The 19,728-nt window shown below is 49.3% G+C and overlaps 1 protein-coding gene across 1 annotated transcript in view; it reads left to right on the top strand.

Annotated features, from left to right (window-relative positions):
• TDRD9 (tudor domain containing 9) overlaps nt 1–19,728 on the top strand; it is a 789,496-nt gene that overhangs the window by 458,350 nt on the left and 311,418 nt on the right. Inside the window, exon 14 of the mRNA XM_082275596.1 lies at nt 18,598–18,756. Coding sequence (XP_082131722.1) covers nt 18,598–18,756 — 159 coding nt within the window. The remainder of the gene's footprint in view (nt 1–18,597; nt 18,757–19,728) is intronic.

Below are 19,728 nucleotides of genomic sequence, written 5' to 3'. Positions count from 1 at the left end.
TTCTGCAGAAACCTCCATTTGAAAATATCAGGGAGATTTCCTTGCTTACATTATCCCAGAAGGTGGCCTTCTTGGTGGCTATCACTTCTGCACGCAGGGTGTCAGAACTGGCTGCATTATCATGCCATTCCCCATATCTAGTGGTTCATAGGGATAAGGTAGTTCTTCATCCGAAGCCATCCTTTCTTCCTAAGGTGGTTTCAGACTTTCATCTGAATGAAGATATTGTGCTACCTTCCTTGTGTCCTAAGCCCAATCATCCTCGGTTGCATTCCTTGGATGTAGTTCGGGCAATCAGGGTATACCTGAAGACTACGGAATCGTTCCGTTAAACGGATTCACTTTTTGTGATCACGGATGGCCCCAGAAAGGGGTTGCCTGCATCTGCCGCGACTATCTCCAAATGGATTAGACAGACGGTGGTACAGGCTTATTCTATTAAGGGTCGTAATCCTCCGTTCCCTGTTAAGGCGCACTCCACTCGAGCGCTCAGTACTTCCTGGGCCTACCGCCATCAGGCGTCAGTGGTCCAGGTGTGCAAGGCGGCTACCTGGTCGTCGGTTCATACCTTTACAAAATTTTATAAAGTTGATGTGATGGCATCGGCGGATGCCTCATTTGGCCGCAAGGTTTTGCAGGCCGCAATTTGAGGAGACCGGTGGTCTACCTCGAGGGTTTTTTTCCGTTGGATTTTCAGTTGAGTCTCATCGTGTGATTGATGAGCCTTTAAAACTTCTAGTTGGCACCGGTTGGGCCTTCTAGATTGGATTTTGATTTCCATTATCCCACCCCTCATTTGTGGCACTGCTTTGGGATGTCCCGAGTTGATATTAATCAAGGAGGACTACGTCTGTCAATGAGCGACAGAGAAAAATGGATTTTTGTAAGATCTTACCGTAAAATCCTTCTTTTAAGCTCATTGACAGACGTAGTACCCGCCCCTCTGTTTTCTGAGTTGGGTTGGGTTAAATTCTCTAAACACTGCTTTGTGACATAACTGATTTGCTGTAGCAGAGAGAGAGAGGATATACCCTCTGGGACTGCCTCTAAGGTGTGGCCAGAACGTTTTCTTTCCTGTCTAGTCCTACTCCTGTAGAGGGCAGTATAACCCGAGTTGATATTAATCAAGGAGGACTACGTCTGTCAATGAGCTTAAGAGAAAAGGATTTTACGGTAAGATCTTACAAAAATCCATTTTTTGTCCCAATGGGAAGAAATTGCAGTGACCCCTTATATTCACTCCCTCATGAAAGAAGGTTATTGTCTGCAATTTACATCATTACCCCCCTTCACGATAAACCTTACCCATCCTCCTATGGAAATTCAAAAAAGGGAAGCCCTGTTTCAAGGAATTCAAAAACTGGCAGAGCAGTTAGTGATAGTCCCTGTACCGGAAGATCAGCTCTTCCAACGTTTCTACTACCATGTGTTTGTGGTCCCCAATCCCTCTGGAAAACATCACCTCATAATAAACTTAAAGAACTTGAACAAGTTTTTACTATACAAGACGTTTTCAATGGAAACCATATTTCTCTGTTGCTCATTGGCAGACGCAGTCCTCTTGATTAATATCAATTGGGTTATACTGCCCTCTACAGGAGTAGGACACTAGGCAGAAGAAAACGTTCTGGCCACACCCTGGGGGCAGTCCCAGGGGGTACATCTTCTCTCTCCCTGCTACAGGATGTTAGTTTTTTTCTGTCTAGTCAGGAGTAAGGACCTAAGTTCCTTGCTGGGATCTTTGGTCCTGGCAAGATTTTTTAGATAAATCCTTTTTAGTTAGCTTTTTTTCTCCAGTTGTTCCTGTGAGATCTTCAAGCAATGATGCCGGATCTGGGCGACGGGCTGGATGTTGAGGTCCAGTGGTCACCCCAGCCGGCCTACAAGCGCGTGCAGACTCCAGCTTTGTGCTGGATCGGCCGCGACACATTCAAACAATTATGCTGGAGCTGGGCGACGGGCTGGATGTTGAGATCCAGTGGTCACCCCAGCCGGCCTACAAGCGCGCGCAGGCTCCAGCCTCCCGCTGGGTCGGCCGTGACACATTCAAGCAATTATGCTGGATCTAGGCGACGGGCTGGATGTTGAGATCCAGTGGTCACCCCAGCCGGCTTGCGATCGCGTGCAGGCCCTAGCTCCGCGCTGGGTTGGACGCGACATAGTCCCCCATATATAGGACGGGGACGGGGACTGGTCCCGCGAGTTAAACATCTCGCCAGGTCGTCTACGACCAATTTGAATGGAGTCGCGGCGTCTGTGTTGGCCAACAGCCCCCCACCGCGGTGGAGAGGGGTTCTGTCAGGAGTTGGTGTCCGCCGGTTTCGGTATGGTAAGTAGAATGTTCCCCCTCTCCCTCTGTCGGGTGGATGCGGGCCCCTCCGTGGGATAATCGGACCCTCATAATCCCGGGTTCCCCTCTATCCTGTAAACATACTCCTCCTAGCTTCCCCACCTAGGAGGGGTTGGTAAGTAAGGCCTGTCCTGTAAAGATTTGCACTCCAGGAGGCTTGGTTGGAGACTTACTATTCTGAAGGTCACGGCAAGGATCCATGACTAAGGTTTGTAAAGGATGGAGTATGGAGATGGGCTTACCGTTTAATCGGTCGGCTACAATGCGCGGAACGCCATCTTGTCGAATCCGTGACTAAGGTTTGTCAGGAATGGAGTATGGCGCCGCAGGCATTACCAGTAAAACAATCAGGCAGTTTGTCGGACACCTACCGTTTGATCGGTCGGTTGCAGCGCATGGAACGCCATCGTTTCGAATCCGTAACTAAGGTTTGTCATGGATTGAGTATGGCGCCGCAGGCATTGCCACTAAAACAATTATGCAGATTGTGAGACACCTACTGTTTGATCGGGCGGTTGCAGCGCACGGAACGCTAGCTATCCTTTCAAATCCATGACTAAGGTGGTCAGGAATGGAGTATGGCGCCGCGGGCGTTACCAATGAAACAATCATGCGTACAGATCGATCGGTCGGCTGCAGCGCGTGGAGCGCCATTCTTTCGCGGGCGTGAGGCCGCCATTTTGGCGTAGCCTAGATGTCCTCGATATGGCGGCGGCCATCTTTGATACACCCAGCCTCGTGGAGCAGCGGTGGGAGGGCCGGAAGACGTGTAAGGGGGCGGGGCCGCTTCCTTTACCCGGGTAAATCGATCCAGAAAACTTCCTGTCCTGTAAAGACAGCGCTGAGAGCAATCCTGTAGGAACTTCTGTGCATCAGGTGGTAAGCCTTGGGGGTGTCTCTTCTCTCTCTGCGGGGGCTCCAAAGCACGTGGTCACTGAGGGGCGCTATTGCGCTGAGGGATTACTTAAAAAAAAAGAAAAAAAAAGAGAAAAGTTTTTTTCTTTAGTTTCAAATTTTGTCATTTGTTTGCTGACAGGTTCCTGGCTTTGCCATGGACCCTGCTACACATGTATCCCCTCCTGATCCCCTCGAGGTGACCACGGGACCCTCCAACTCTCCACTTACTATAGATGCATTATCAGCGGTCCTGGAGTCTTTTGTATCCCGGGTGGAGGTGGCCTGTCACGGACGGGGGGGTGAAGAAACGACCCCCGCCTACCCCTATCTCGTCTGACATATCAGATACGGATTCTGAGCCTGTCGCTGCGGCTGCAGGTCCCTCTTCTGGGGCTTGTGTCTCGGGTACCGTCTCCTCAGATAGTGAGGAGGACGTTTCTGCCTCCGCCATAGCACAAGAAGAAGCGTTGGTGGATGCACTAATTATGTCTGTCCGGGAAACCTTAAGACTTGAGGTTACACCGGCAGAGATAGCTGATACTGAAATTCCTTTTGGTACTCTCAAACCTACCAAGATGGCGAAGTTGTCTCCCTTGCCCAAATGTTTTGGTAATATAATTAAAGAGGAATTGGGCCGTCCAAAACGAACCCCTGGTATTTCCAAACGGATTGCTAGGCGCTATCCGTTTGAGGAATCCCTCCTTAATAAATTGACGGTACCACCATCGGTGGATTCGCCGAATTTCCAGACTAAATAAAGCTACTGTTATCCCATTGGAGGAGGCTCTGTCCTTTAGGGATCCGGTGGATCGTAAGGCGGAATCCCTATCCCGCTCCATTTTTTCCCTGGTAGGGTCAGCCTTTAGTTCAGTGGTTGCCATTGGTTTGGTTTCACAAACATTGACAGAATGGACCAAGTTGTTACACCATGACCTAGAGGGGAGAAGTCTCCCCCCGGCAGTATCAGACTTGCTGGAGCAGATGATACAAGGGCTACAATTTGCCTGTGACGCTGCTCAGGACGCCACTCCATTGTTGGGGCGTGGTCCTCAGGCGTGTGTTGTGGTTAAAATGCTGGTCTGCGGATCAGGGTTCCAAAAAAGCTTTGGCTAATCTCCCTTTTCTAGGGAATCGCCTGTTTGCTGCCACCTTGGATGAGATTATCAAGGATCTCACTGGGGGCAAGAGCACTTTTTTGCCACAGAATACTAAGGGTAAAGGACCTCGTCGCAGACGGGGACCTTCCTTTTCCGCTCATAAAAAGTTTTCTCGTTCCACTGGGGTGGGCGATAAGGCGAAGCCCTCCAAAGCCCCTCCAGGGGGTTTCAAAGGGCGCTGGTCGGGTAAACAAAAGTCCGGCTCCGCCAGACCTGAAGATAAGACCACTATAGCCTGAAGGTGCGCCCCCACCCATATCTGGGGTGGGGGGACGTCTTCACCGGTTTCCGGACCCATGGCTCTCCAGGATTCCAGACAAATGGGTTCAAGAGGTCATACGGTCGGGATACAAGATCGAGTTTCGATCACTTCCACCGTTGCGGTTCTTCCCTTCTAAAATCCGACTATCCCCGGACCGCATAGCTTTGCGGGGGGCAGTAACGGATTTGATGCAACAGGGAGTGGTGGTCCACGTTCCTTAGACAGAACGTTTTCAGGGGTTCTATTCGAACCAATTCACAATACCAGAAAAGAGGGCAAGGTGCGTCCAATTCTGGACTTAAGAGCACTCAATCATTTTGTCCAGGTACAAAAATTCAAGATGGAGTCCATTCGCACAGTAGTGGCCTCCCTGCATCAGGGGGATTTTCTGGCGTCCATAGACATCAAGGATGCCTATCTTCACATTCCCATTTATGCAGGACATCAGCGTTTCCTTCGCTTTTCCGTGGGAGAGAACCATTATCAGTTTGCGGCGTTACCCTTTGGTCTCGCCTCTGCTCCCCGGGTCTTTACAAAGGTTTTGGCCCCAGTTTTGGCACTGTTGCGACAGAGGGGCATTTCGGTTCTAGGCTACCTAGACGACCTTCTACTCTGTGCAGAGTCTCCGCAAGCTCTGTTGCTAAACTTGGAGATCACGATGATCTCTTTGGAAGAGTTCGGATGGCTGGTGAACCGGCAGAAATCATCCCTGGTTCCCACCAGGAGACTGAACTATCTGGGCCTAACTTTGGATACATCCTTGGCAAAATTGTTTCTCCCGGTGGATAAACTCCGGAAGATTCAGTCGACGACCTAGTTATTATTGACCGTCGACTGGCCTTCCCTGCGGACTCGCATGAGGGTTCTGGGACTGATGGTGGCCTCCTTCGAAGCAGTACCGTTTGCCCAGTCTCATACCCGGATGCTTCAAAAGGAGATTCTTCTCAAATTGAACCGGAATCTCGATTCCCTGGACAATCAGATCCGGCTGAGCGAACGAACCAGGGAATCTCTGGTTTGGTGGCTTCGATCACCAATGCTCAGTCAGGGGGAAGTCATTTCTTCCAATCTATTGGACGATTGTCACCACGGATGCCAGTCTATCCGGGTGGGGTGGAGTTCTTGGCAGGCGATCTGCTCAAGGGCTCTGGTCCCTGGAAGAATCCAGGTTACCAATAAATGTATTGGAACTGAGAGCGATCAGACTTTGTCTGATTCACTGGACCGAGCAGCTCCGGGGCAGCCCGGTGCGGATCCAGTCGGACAATGCCACGCAAGTGGCTTACGTCAATCACCAGGGGGGCACCAAGAGTGTCCTGGCGGCCATGGAAGTGGCCAGCATCCTTCGTTGGGCGGAACGATTTGTTCCAGCCCTCTCCGCGGTATTCATTCCGGGGGTGGAGAATTGGCAGGCAGATTTTCTCAGCCGTCAGATTCTAGATCAAGGGGAATGGTCTCTTCATCCAGAGGTATTTCACCAACTGTGCCTTCGTTGGGGCACCCCGGATGTAGATCTGTTGGCATCTTGGCTCAACAAGAAGGTGTGGAGGTTTGTAGCTCGCTCCCGCGATCCTCTAGCAGACGCCGCAGAGGCACTGGTCGTCCCGTGGGGGCAGTATCAGCTACTGTATGCCTTCCCTCCTCTCAAGTTGCTGCCGAAACTTCTTCGCAGGATAGAGGTGGAGGGAATTCCAGTCATCCTTGTGGCTCCGGATTGGCCCCGTCGGGCCTGGTACGCCGACCTGGTCATGCTGGTCGCGGACATCCCTTGGCGACTTCCTCTCAGGGAGGATCTGCTGACTCAGGGACCGATCTTCCATCCTGCTTTACGATCGCTGGCTTTAAAGGCATGGCTGTTGAGACCCAGGTGCTGAAGGACAAGGGTTTGTCGGCTTCAGTTATTCCTACTCTAATTAAAGCGAGGAAGGCGACTTCCAGAAAAGTCTATCATCGCACATGGAAGTCTTATATCGTGTGGTGTGAATCCTTTGGGTTTCCTCCACGTTCCTACTCGGTGGCCCGAATATTCGCTTTTCTGCAAAAGGGGGTTGAGCAGAAACTGTCCTTGAGCACTATCAAGGGTCAGGTTTCAGCGTTAGCAATCTTCTTTCAGAGGCCTCTTTTCTACTCATTCCTTGGTGCGGAGTTTCATCCAGGGGGTGCGGCACTTGGCGCCGCCGGGGCTCGCACCCTTGCCGCCCTGGGATCTTAATTTGGTGTTGTCGGTTCTTCAGAAAATATTAGGGAGATTCCCTTGCTTACTTTATCCCAGAAGGTGGCCTTTTTGGTGGCTATCACTTCTGCACGCAGGGTGTCGGAACTGGCCGCATTGTCCTGTCGTTCCCCATATCTGGTGGTTCATAGGGATAAGGTGGTTCTTCGTCCGAATCCATTCCTTCCTAAGGGGGTTTCAGATTTTCATCTAAATGAGGATATTGTGCTACCTTCCCTGTGTCCTAAGCCCAGTCATCCTCGGGAGTTTGCGTTACACTCCTTGGATGTGGTTCGGGCGATCAGGGTGTACTTGACTACTACGGAATCTTTCCGTGAGACGGATTCACTTTTTGTGATCACGGATGGCCATAGAAAGGGGTTGCCTGCGTCTGCGGCGACTATCTCGAGATGGATCAGACAGACGGTGGTACAGGCTTACTCTATTAAGGGTTGGGTTCCTCCGTTCCCTGTTAAGGCGCACTCCACTCGGGCGCTTAGTGCTTCCTGGGCCTTCCGCCATCAGGCGTCAGTGGTTCAGGTTTGCAAGGCGGCCACCTGGTCGTCGGTTCATACCTTTACAAAATTTTATAAAGTTGATGTGATGGCATCGGCGGATGCCTCTTTTGGCCGCAAGGTTCTGCAGGCCGCTGTTTGAGGAGACCGGTGGTCTACCTCGAGGGTTTTTTTCTGTTGGGTTTTCAGTTGAGTCTCATCCTGTTGTCTGAGCCTTTAAGACTTCTAGTTGGCACCGGTTGGATTGGATTTTTGATTTCCGTTATCCCACCCCTCATTTGTGGCACTGCTTTCGGACGTCCCAATTGATATTAATCAAGAGGACTGCGTCTGTCAATGAGCAACAGAGAAAATTGGATTTTTGTAAGAACTCATTGTAAAATCCTTTTCTCTTAAGCTCATTGACAGACGCAGTACCCGCCCCTCTATTTGGGTTGGGTTGAATTCTCTGACACTGCTTTGTGACATAACTAACATCCTGTAGCAGGGAGAGAGAAGATGTACCCCCTGGGACTGCTCCCAGGGTGTGGCCAGAACGTTTTCTTCTGCCTAGTGTCCTACTCCTGTAGAGGGCAGTATAACCCAATTGATATTAATCAAGAGGACTGCGTCTGTCAATGAGCTTAAGAGAAAAGGATTTTACGGTAAGTTCTTACAAAAATCCAATTATTCAGTACAAAAAAAAACCTGCTGAAAGAGGTTTTCATGACTACCCTGGATCTCAGAGATGCATACCTGCATGTTCCTATTCATCAGGAACATCAGTCCTTTCTGAGATTTGCGTTAGTTACCAAAGAGGGAACAGCACACTGGCAGTTCAGGGCACTTCCCTTTGGGCTAGGAGCTAGCTTGAGAATCTTTACAAAAACTCTAGCAGATGCAGTGGCCCATCTCCATCTCCAAGGTATAGCCTTAATCCCCTATCTGGACGACCTGCTGATTTTTGGCATGTCAGATGATCAGGTGAGCTCAGACACCTGGCAGGTGATAAGATTCCTACAAAAACTAGGCTGGTTAATCAGCCTAGAAAAATCTTCCCTGGAACCCACCCAGGTGCAGACCTATCTGGGGTAACGTGTAGACTCAAGGGTACAAAAGCTCTTTCTTCCGGTGGAAAAAGTGGAGAAAATAGTCTCTTCAGTAGGAGCTCTCGAGTGCATCCTCTTGTTCCAGGAGAGAAATCCTAAGATTCCTGGGACTTATGTCCATCAGCATCCCAGCGGTTGTTTGGGCTCAGCTGCACTCAAGAGACCTTCAGTTCTTCCACCTATCCTCCTGGGACAGGAAGATGGAGTCACTAGATGAGAATGTCAACCTCACTCCAAAAATCCATGGGTCACTAAAGTGGTGGTTGGACCCAAGCAATTTGGAGGAAAGCAGACCGTGGGGTCCGTGGAACCCTGTAAAAATCAACACAGACGCGAGCACGTGGGGGATGGGGGGCTCACCTGGAAGGGGCCCAAGCTCAGGGGGTCTGAGACAAACAAATAGACAAATAGCCCAGGCCTCATCAAACTTCAGGGAGCTGAAAGCAGTGGGAGAAGCTCAGATCCTGTCCGACAACACCACAACTGTGGTCTACATAAATAGTCAAGGGGTACCATCTCAAATTCCCTCTTGGCACTGACCAAGGAAATTCTAGGGTGGGCCGAAGGGAAGCTAATCTCTCTGATGGCCATGCATATAAAGGGGAAGAACAACTGGCAAGAAGACTTCCTCAGTAGTCACCCCTTAAGAGGAGGAGAGTGGGAGCTAAATCCCAACATCTTCCAATGGTTGGTCCAAAGGTTTGGGTACCCAGATATTGATTTGTTTGCCACCCTGCAAAACGGGAAGGTAAAAGGATTCTTTTCCCTTACGCAGGAGAAAGGGATGCTGGGCTTGGACGCCCTAGCTCGAAGATGGCTGTTCAAGCTGGCTTATGCTTTCCCTCCCACTGCAAGCTGTCCTGGAACCCCGACTTTAATCTAGAAGATACAGGACTGTAGAATACTTGACTTAAGACACTGCTTTGCTCAAAAGTCGCTGATTGGCTCCCTCCAGCCCTGCGCTGGCTTGAGGTAGCTCTTTGCAAATTCCTTTGCTGCTGCAACTCTCAACTGGTACACTCCACACTGTACACTGACTCTTCAGGGCCCAACTGCAGGCACCCCCTTTAGCACTTCAGGGCCCTCTGACTAGGTACCCCCTCTTATTTCAGGGTCCTCTGACTAGGCACCCCCTTTACAGCTAGCTGACACTTGGATCCCCAGAACCTCCTCCTGAGTGGGCCCCTCTGACACTAGGCAGACTCCAGGGGCAATCCACAGTACTCACGGCCTTTTGTAGGCTTTCCTGGGACTGGACCCCTCTCTCTCTATCTGCTGGTTCTCCACGCATCGGATCCCCTTCAGCTCAATTCAGCACCCTCTGAACTCTGAGGCAGCACCACGAGACATCCGCTTCCTCTGACAGGAGGAGAGACATCCGTACTCTCCCTCCTGGGACTCTGCTTCCCACCAAAGACACTGAATCATGTACTCCCTTCAAACGTATACCCACTCCCAGAATTCTCTGTGGCAGAATCTGCCTTCTGGGGTAGTTACAAGCCTGAATGTGTTTCTGATTGGGTTTCCTCCACTGCCCAATGAAAAGCCTCTCACAGGGCTAGTGGTGAGACTCCCCTCTCAGCAGACACAAGTGGGAGCCATGACGACCTACGTGACCAAATGAAATCATGGCTCTGCTGCTAGGCAGACAATGCACACTATATTTTACCTAGCACCTACCTGTAGGGTGCTACACCTACATTTGTGTTCATATTTGAATGGGGGGCACTTACATTTTTTTTTTTTTCTATTTACATTTTTTTTCTTTTTCCATGTGATAATAAAGTTGATCAGAAGGGTTGAATAACATGCTTTCTGATAGCTGGGCAGTGACAGGTACTCTTTATGGAGAGATCTCTCTTTTGGCCTCCAAAAAAAAATCAGTGTAATTGGCTGCTCTACTAGCCAGTAATGGCTAGTAAAGAAGCAACCAAAGCCTGAAGTGACTAAATCCTCACCTCTTAAGAACTTTACCAAAGAATACGGAGAATGGAAGTTCCTTCCACTCTGCAATTTAATTCCAGTGTGACACATCAAATTGGTCCCAAGCTCTGGGATCATAGCTGCAGCCTTGCTCTTGGTACTCGTTCTTCCCATCCAGGATGTATATGTATGTAAGGTGGCTGGGAAGTGGTTAAAATCTAACCCTTTTGCTATGCCCCTCCCCAAATGTACCTTTTCTCTTCAGTGAAGGTTCCTCTATAAGCTACTTGAGCTGTTTTCTACTTGCAGATATTCTAGTTAGTTTCTTCTGCAGTGGCTTTGGGTGCTATACCTGCATCCCCCTGAACTAAGCGATTGCAGAAATGTGACCTTGGGGCACTGGGCTTTGTACTGTTGTGCTTTCCGGATCTAGTAAACTGTTAGTCACAGGGTACTTTGTGTGCAGAGCCATGGTACAGCCTCAGGTGTGTCTCTGAAGACTTGCTTTGAGTTGCCTGTGCTGGGCAAGTACCAGGAGCTATATAGTCACTAGGGGCACAGGGCACCTTTTGTAATCTTCTGTTTGTTTACCAAGGAAGGGGTTATCAATGAGGAACTGAGCACATTATGCTGTAAGTGGATTTTTGAGCACATGCCCTGTTTCAGTAGCATTGATGAAGCACCTTCCTGTTGCTGCTTTTGACTGCAAGTGGTACATTAATCTATCCTTGGTATTTCACTCCTGTCTGACCAAATTGACCTTGTCAGCTCTGGCACCCTTAACATCTGTTGCCACCAGCAACTGGTTTTTGAGTATTCAATGCCTAGCCTTGTGCACTAGTCTATGGTTCTCCTGCCTTGATGAAATAGGTCTAATCCCATACAGGTGGTCCTCGGGTTACAAACGGAGGGAGACAACCGGAAGTGAGAGGAAATCTACCCCTGAGAAGGGAAACTCACTTCTAGAAGAGTTTGCATGGGAAAAAGGTGTCTCCACTGAAGCCTTATCACAAATCCTTAATTCCCTAACAACCCAAAATTGTCCAAATCTAACTATCATAGGGACAGAAAGTGAGGTGAAACCTTCCAAACGGGCACAGACAGCAAAACAAATGTTACAGGGGTGTGAACACTTCTCTATGCTATTCAAAAAAACTTTAAAAATAATTTTTCTGGCTGGAGCTACACTTAAAAAATGTACCTGTTTCGACTTACAAACCTACAAGACCCTATGTTGTTTGTAACCTGGGGACCGCCTGTATATGTACATTGGGAAATGTCTCTCTTTATCTGGTGCTTCCAGCTCAACATACACACTTTCATTGCTGCCTGTAGTGTTCCAACTGAAAAGTCCTCCCTAGTTTTGTCAAGCATGGCCCCTTCTTTGGTTCTGTCCCAGAGGTTTTACCACAGTCATGTAGGATTCTTTTTTTTTTTTTGGCCAAATTGGAACCTTGTTTCCAGATTCTGACCACGGATGTCATACCTGGACTTCTACATCTTTGCCTGCAGAATTCTTATCAGATCTGGCCTCAGTATTTGCAGCCTCTAAAGCTCTTATGTGGGTCTGTGGTCCTCAACACCGAACGCATCATTGGTTGCTATTACTTCCAGATGAAAATTTGCACAGGTCACACCTTTTTATCTGTTGAAGATCAGCTTGCAGCGTCTGCCAGTGTTTTTTCAGTCCTTTCACCTCAGTCTACCTTTCTGGTACACGCTCTTTGTTTCTGGTTTTCTTTTATGGATACTGGAAGAATCCGTAAAAAATAAGTATGGCCAAAGCTTTTTTGGCCATATTTTTATGGATCATAGGAGTTCTGCACTCCTGTGACCCGTTTCAGCCAACAGTTGGCTAAAGCCCGCTGCTAGCTGGAGTCACGATATTGTCCCGGCCTTGGAGCTCTCAAGGTACGGCATGGGTATGCTGCCCCTTCAGAGTGCATGTGCCGGTGTCATCACTGACTGCATTCCATGTGAATATCTCCTAAACTGGTTTTGGAGATATTCACTGTACCTACAGGTAAGCCTTATTATAGGCTTACCTGTTGGCACAAGTTTAAAAGCTTTACTTCGACTTTAAGCTTGGTACACTTTTTTTGTGCATTCAGCCCAGCTGGCCATACTTTAAATAAAAAAAATAAATAAATAAATAAATCGCTTGACATCGCTGTACTAATACTAGCAATGTTAGTACGGCTATCTCCCCTGTTGTGCTATTGTATTCTAGCAGGGGGACTGCCATTGGCTGAAAGCCCTGATGAGATGCTTGTTATCCAGCATGCCTGTTTGACAGATGTTGGTCTTGAGACATCGAGCTGTACACATGGCCGGAAGTTAGCCGGTTCCTGCCGAACCGGCTGTGTTCAGCCTATTTTCGACCGATGTGTAACCGGCATTAATTATGTCTAAATACTACTGCCTACTAATTTGATGTTTCACAGATAAGGGTTTGACCACCAGCCTTAGTATGTGTTCTAATGCTTGTTCCCAGCAACCTATTTCTGCAGCTGACATAATAACCAAACAGCCTACAGATCTAGCTGTGTCCTTCAATGGACTTTCAAGAAAAAAGAAATTTGAGTAGAAAGCTAATTTTCTTGGCGTTCATTGATGGGAACTGATTCCACATCTCTGTCTATAATTATGCTCTTGGTATTTCTTTTCTATACAGTTGAGGTATGGTGGGAGTAGGGGGTACTAATGTGGGCTGGCTGCATTTCTCTTACGTCCTCTGACAGTCGCCACCCACTCATACAGTCTTCACTTATGGGTATTGACCTATCATCCACAAGAGTAAGCTAGGCAGAAGATTTTTTGGCTGATGGCACCCCCACCACCCGGGGTGGGAAGCTTCCTGTTGCAGAGTGGCACCCACGAATTCGCATGGATCGGTGAGTACCATGCTACCCCCTCTGTTACCATGCTACCCCCTCTGTCTATGACATTGTATGCCCGGGGGTTTGTGTGTGTGGGGCCTTCTCTAATGGGGATGGCAGTCTGTTTAGAGCCTGTGTGATCCCCCTCATGTCTGTCTGTGTGGTCCCTGTGTCTCCCTCACGGTCCCTGCTGGGGCGCTATTTGCGGTCATGCCGCGTTGTGGGGGGTATGCGGGGGTCCCTCGGGAGTGTGTTGTCACTTTGGGTGTACAGGCATGGTTGTGGGGGCTGCTCCGGTGTAATATTCGCGGGGCCGCCATTTTGGATGTGGTCAGGCTGTTCTGGCTTCATGTATGGGCAGTCAGCAGCCATTTTCTCTAGTGTAATTCGCGCCCTTCGGGTGCCATCTTGCATGTGGCAATGTTTCTTTGCTTAGGGCTCGGCGGCCATTTTCCCGGAGCCTCCCTATTACTTTGCATTGGCAGCCATTTTTGCTTAGCTCAGAAAACTGTTGGGCAACTAGTGGCGTGATGTCATTTCCTTCATCCTGACAATCCGATAGTGCTGGGAGCTGGGTGACACCTCTGGGGGGCTTGTGTGCTGTTTTTTTGGGGTATAACCTGTGCTTTCAGTACTATGTTCGGGGCCTTAGCGCTATAGACTAGTCCTCATTGCGGTGGAATCCGCCTCTGTCACTTATTTAAAGGGCCAGCTCTATACATTTTTTAAATGTGTGTTATGGAGTCCCAGGACAGCAAATTTTCCCCAGCTCGGGTGGGGGGCTCAGGTACGCCTGAATCCTCTGCGATGGGCTCCCTTACTGCTGCATTGCGACTTTGGCATCTTAAGTGGATCTGTTGATGTCTGAGCGGGCCTCTAGAAAACTGCCCAGGCTTTCTCAGTCTTCTGATTCAGAGCTGGAATGGTTGCCATGGACTGTGTACCCCCTGAAGGGTCCCAGTCCTCTCAGTCGGAAGGGGAGGAGGATGCCCACGGGGGCTTATCCGGTGCTTAGAGACCTGGCAGCTAGGCGGGTGGAATCTCTTACCCGCCACTCCTTTGTGGTGGTAGGTTCCTTGCTGAAGCCCGTGTTCGCCTCAGTAATGGTCTCTCAGGCTGTGGTGGAGTGCACTAAGGTGCTCAGACGCACCCTTGTGGCTGATTCCGCCCCTCCTGCTACTTTGGAGATGGTGGACCAAATTATTCAGGTGGTTTTATTTGTGTGATGCGGCCTTGGCTGAGGCCCCTTTTAGTCTCACGCTTATCTGCTGTTGCAGTGATAAAATGTCTCCTTGTGTGGCTGTAGAGCTGGTCGGCCGACCGGACTTCCAGGAAGACGGTGTCTGACATCCCTTATGCAGGGAATCGCCTTTTTTGGGGACTCCCTGGGCGAGTTGGTTAAGGGGGTCACTGGGGGTAAAAGCACTCTGCTGCCCCATGTGTCCAAGGGTAAGTTTTTTTTCCGCGGTAAGCTGGGCCCTTCCTTTAAACCTAACCAGGGATCCTTTCGCGCCTTTCGGGCACAAGACAAGGGCGAATCCTTTAAGGCCTCTGGTGGCCAGAAGAAGCCTTGGGCGGGCAAGTCTAAAGCCGCCCAATCTAGCACAGCAGCCCCGTTCGCCATTCAGGACAGATGGGTTCAGGAACTCATTCGGTCGGGGTACAAGTTCGAATTTCGATCGCACCCAGCATACAGATTCTTTCCCTCAAATCTTCATTTGACCCCAGATCATTTCCAAGATCTCCAACGGGCGGTTTAGGATCTCCTCGCCCAGGGGGTGATCATCCCGGTATCACATCGGGACGGGTTTCGGGATTTTTTTACTCAAATCTGTTCACGGTGCCCAGAAAGGAGGGCAAGGTGCTTCAGATTCTGGACCTACAGTTTCAAAAATTTCCGTATGGAATCCCTCCGATCGGTGGTGGCCTCTCTGAGCCCGGGAGATTCCTGGCTTCAATCGACCTCAAGGATGCGTATCTACACATTCCTAACTTCGAGGATCATCAGAGGTACCACCGATTCGCAATCGCAGAGGAGCACTATCAGTTTGTGGCGTTACCTTTCGGTCTCCCTTCGGCTCCAAGGGTGTTTACCAAAGTTTTGGCTCCTGTTCTGGCCCTGTTGCAGGCGCTGGGGATCGCAATCCTTTGATATCTGGACGATCTCCTGTTAAGGTCGATTTCCTGTCCAACTTTGTTGCGCGATCTGTCAACCACGGTTCAGACGCTCCAGGAGTTCGGGAGGGCCATCAACTTTCAGAAGTCCACATTGTCCCCTTCTGTTCGTCTCCCTTACCTGGGAATGGTCCTGGACTCCGCCCATGCGTGAGTTTTCCTGCCGGGGGACAAACTCCGGACTCCGCAGAACGAGGTCAGGTCCCTCAGGGACAACAAATCCTCATCACTCAGGACCTGCATGCGGTCCCTAGGATTGATGGTGTGAGCTTTCGAGGCGATGCCGTTTGCAAGTTCCACACGCGATCTCTGCAAGCAGAGATCCTAGCCGAGTGGGGCAGGCATCCTTAGTCCTTGGTAAGGAGGATATCTTGAGTCACCTGGTCAGAGTGGACCTTCTATGGTGGCTCCAGTCTCTGGCTCTGACGGAAGGGAAATCGTTCCGGCCGTTGTTATGGAAGGTGATCACCACGGACGCCAGCCTGTCGGGCTGGGGTGGCGTTCTGGGTAAATTGTCTGCCCAGGGCACTTGGTTGAAGGAGGAATCCTCCCTACCGATAACTGTCTTGGAAGACTGTTTGCTCCGTTGGTGGGATCATCTTCAGGGCCACCCTGTGTGGGTGCAGACGGACAACACCACTGCGGTGGCATACATCAATCACCAAGGGGGCACCAGGAGTCCCCGGGCAGCCAAGGAAGTGGCAGAGGTTCCGCCTTGGGCCGAGGCGCTGGTCTCGGCGTTTTCGGCAGTTCACATTCCGGGAGTGGAAAACTGGCAGGCCGAGTATCTGAGTCGTCAGACCCCAGACCAGGGGGAATGGTCCCTACACCCGGAGGTGTTTTAGATGCTGTGGCGCGATGGCGCGCCTCCTCTAACCAACAAGGTGGGAAGGTTCGTGGCAAGAACACAAGATCCTCTGGCAACCGTCTCAGATGCGCTGGTGGTGTCTTGGAATCAGTATCGCCTTATTTATGCCTCCCCTCCCCCCCCCCCCCCCGATCCAGTTGTTGTCACGGTTCCTTCGCAGGTTGGTCTCGGAACCAAGGTTGGTGGTTCTGGGGGCCCGGACTGGCCGCGTCGGTCTTGGTACGCGGACATCATGCAAATGGTCGTCGTGCCTCCCTGGCGGCTCCCCTTACGAGACGATCTGTTGTCTCAGGGGCTGCTCTTCGTTCTTGCTTTACAGTCGCTGGCTTTGAAGGCGTGGCTGTTAAAAGCCAGGTCTTGAGAGATCGGGGTCTCTCATCGGCGGTCATTCCTACCTTGCTTAGAGCTAGGAAGGCCTCGTCCGGTAAGATTTATTATCGTACCTGGATGGCTTATTTCGCCTGGTGCGAATCTCTGTTTCTATCCTCGCTCCTTTTCGGTGGCGAGGGTGTTGGCCTTCCTGCAATCCGGTGTGGACCAATGTCTTGCGCTGACCACTATTAAGGGTCAGCTATCTGCGCTGGCCATTCTTTTCCATCGCCCCTTGGCATCAAATTCCTTGATCCGCACCTTATTCAAGGGGTACGTCATCTGGCCCCCCCTCGGCGGGCGCCCTTACCCCGTTGGGACTTGAATTTAGTTCTGTCTGTTTTGCAACGTCCTCCCTTTGAGAACATCAGGGAGATTCCTCTGCCTGCGCTGTCACCGAAAGTCGCCTTTCTGGTGGCGATCACATCTGCTCGCAGAGTGTCGGAGTTGGCGGCCCTATCTTGCCGCTCCCCCTACCTGGTTGTTCATAGGGATAAGGTGGTCTTGTGACCTCATCAATCCTTCCTTCCGAAGGTGGTGTCTGAAACCCATCTCCATGAGGAGTTTTGATTGTTTTACCTTCGCTGTGTGTGAATTACTACGCATCCTTCAGGAGTTTGCCTTGCATTCTTTGGATGTTGTCAGAGCGATCAGGGTTTACCTGTCGTCTACCGAATCCTTCAGAAAGTCGGATTCTCTTTTTGTCCTTCCTGAGGAACCTCTGAAGGGTATGGCTTCGTCTGCGGCAACCATTTCTGAATGGTTCAGATGGACGGTGTTACAGGCTTCTAAGCTTAGGGAACGGGTTCCGCCCTTCCCAGTCACGGCACACTCTTCCGAGCGGTCGGTGCGTCTTCGGCCTTTCGCCATCAGGCGTCGGGGGTCCCGGGTTTGCCAGCGGCGACCTGGTCGTCCGTGCACGCCTTTACAACATTTACATACTTAATGTTTAGGCATCGGCAGATGCCTCCTTTGGCTGCATAGTTCGGAGTGCGACAGTACTTGGGGGGGAGTCATGGCGTTTTTAGCCAGTCCCCTCCTGTTGGGTTTTTTTCCCCCCTTGGTTATTTTGCCATCCTGGGTTTGTTCGCTCCTGTTGAGCTTTCCTGTTACCCAGTGGGTTACCTTTCTGGTTCAGATGAGGTTCTTTTATCTGGCCTTGGGTGCTTCATTACCTTTAGACAGTTGCGTTTCCCACCCCTCATGTCTACACTGCTTTGGGACATCCAATAAGTGAAAACTGTATGAATGGGCAGCCACTGTCAGAGGACATAAGAGAAAATAGAATTTTTGTAAGATCTTACCCTAAAATTCTTTTCTCTGAGTCCTCTGACAGTCGCCGCCCCTCTTTTGGGGTTCATGGACTATCTACTGCTTGCTACCAAACTGAATTGGGAATGAGGCTAGCCGCGGGTATTGGACCAGAGGGACAGCCCCCTGTAGGTGTGTATGCAAAGTTTTGTGAATGTTTCTAACAAAATCTTCTGCCTAGCTTACTCCTGTGGATAAGAGGTCAATACCCATAAGTGAAGACTATGAGTGGGCGGCGACTGTCAGCGGACTCAGAGAAAATAATTTTACTGTAAGATCTTACAAAAATTCTATTTTGTTTTTCTTTGAGTTTCGGTGTCCATATTCTGTATGTCTGTAGCATACAGCTTTTAAAAGTAGCCATTGTAATATGATTCAAAGTTGTAACAAAGTGTTTTTTTTTTGGCTGACCCTATTTTACAAAACTTTAAGACTGTTGATTAGATATATGAGTAGGCTAGTAGAAATAATTAAACAAAAGCGGAAATTAAAATGATTTTTCTTTTTTACCATATATATGCTTTAATGTGTCTGTGCTTTTTTTAATTTGATGTATATTATGGTGTATTTTTTTTTGCATCATGAAGGTAGGTGCTTTGGCAGTAAGTGGAAAGCAGGAGGAGAACCCATATGATGGGGAGCTCACACACATGGGGAGAGTTCTGGCTCAGTTACCTGTTGACCTTCAACTTGGAAAGCTGATTGTCCTTGGCCACGTTTTTGGATGTCTGGATGAGTGTCTTATTATTGGTACGTGCTAAAGTTTAATTAAAGATGCTACTTCAAACTATTGTCAGATTGATAGTAGATGGTTGTTTGTAGAACGATTTCTACATTTTTTTATATTTATTGGGGGGGGGGGGGGGGTTGAGCGTAAAGCCCAATTTTTTGCAAGTTTTTAAAATCAATTTTATGGTATATCAGACAATTTAGTTAATTTGCTATTATTTTGATTTACTTTGTATACTTGACTTTATGTACAGCTTACTTTCAAATGTTTTATTTTGCCACATACCATCTACTATACCCACCTACAACTGTAAGGCTGGAATACATGGACCGAACATCAGCCAGGTCAGCCGAAAGTGGCCGGTGTGTACCAGGCTTTTAAAGTGGGACTTGGGATAGGAAAGAAAAAACATAGAAACATAGAAACATAGAATGTGTCGGCAGATAAGAACCATTTGGCCCATCTAGTCTGCCCAATATATCTGAATCCTATGAATAGTCCTTGGCCCTATCTTATATGAAGGATAGCCTTATGCCTATCCCATGCATGCTTAAACTCCTTCACTGTATTTGCAGCTACCACTTCTGCAGGAAGGTTATTCCATGCATCCACTACTCTTTCAGTAAAGTAATACTTCCTCATATTACTTTTAAACCTTTGCCCCTCTAGTTTAAAACGGTGTCCTCTTGTGGTAGTATTTCTTCTTTTAAATATGCTCTCCTCCTTTACCGAGTTGATTCCCTTTATGTATTTAAAGGTTTCTATCATATCCCCTCTGTCTCTTCTTTCTTCCAAGCTATACATGTTAAGGTCCTTTAACCTTTCCTGGTAAGTTTTTTCCTGTAATCCATGTACTAGTTTAGTAGCTCTTCTCTGAACTCTCTCTAGAGTATCTATATCCTTCTGGAGATATGGCCTCCAGTACTGCGCACAATACTCCAAGTGAGGTCTCACCAGTGTTCTGTACAGCGGCATAAGCACTTCCCTCTTTC

The sequence above is a fragment of the Pelophylax lessonae genome (genome assembly GCF_965119305.1).
Source record: "Pelophylax lessonae genome assembly, chromosome: 13".
Lineage (NCBI taxonomy): Eukaryota > Metazoa > Chordata > Amphibia > Anura > Ranidae > Pelophylax > Pelophylax lessonae.
This window is presented reverse-complemented; position numbering and strand designations above follow the sequence as displayed.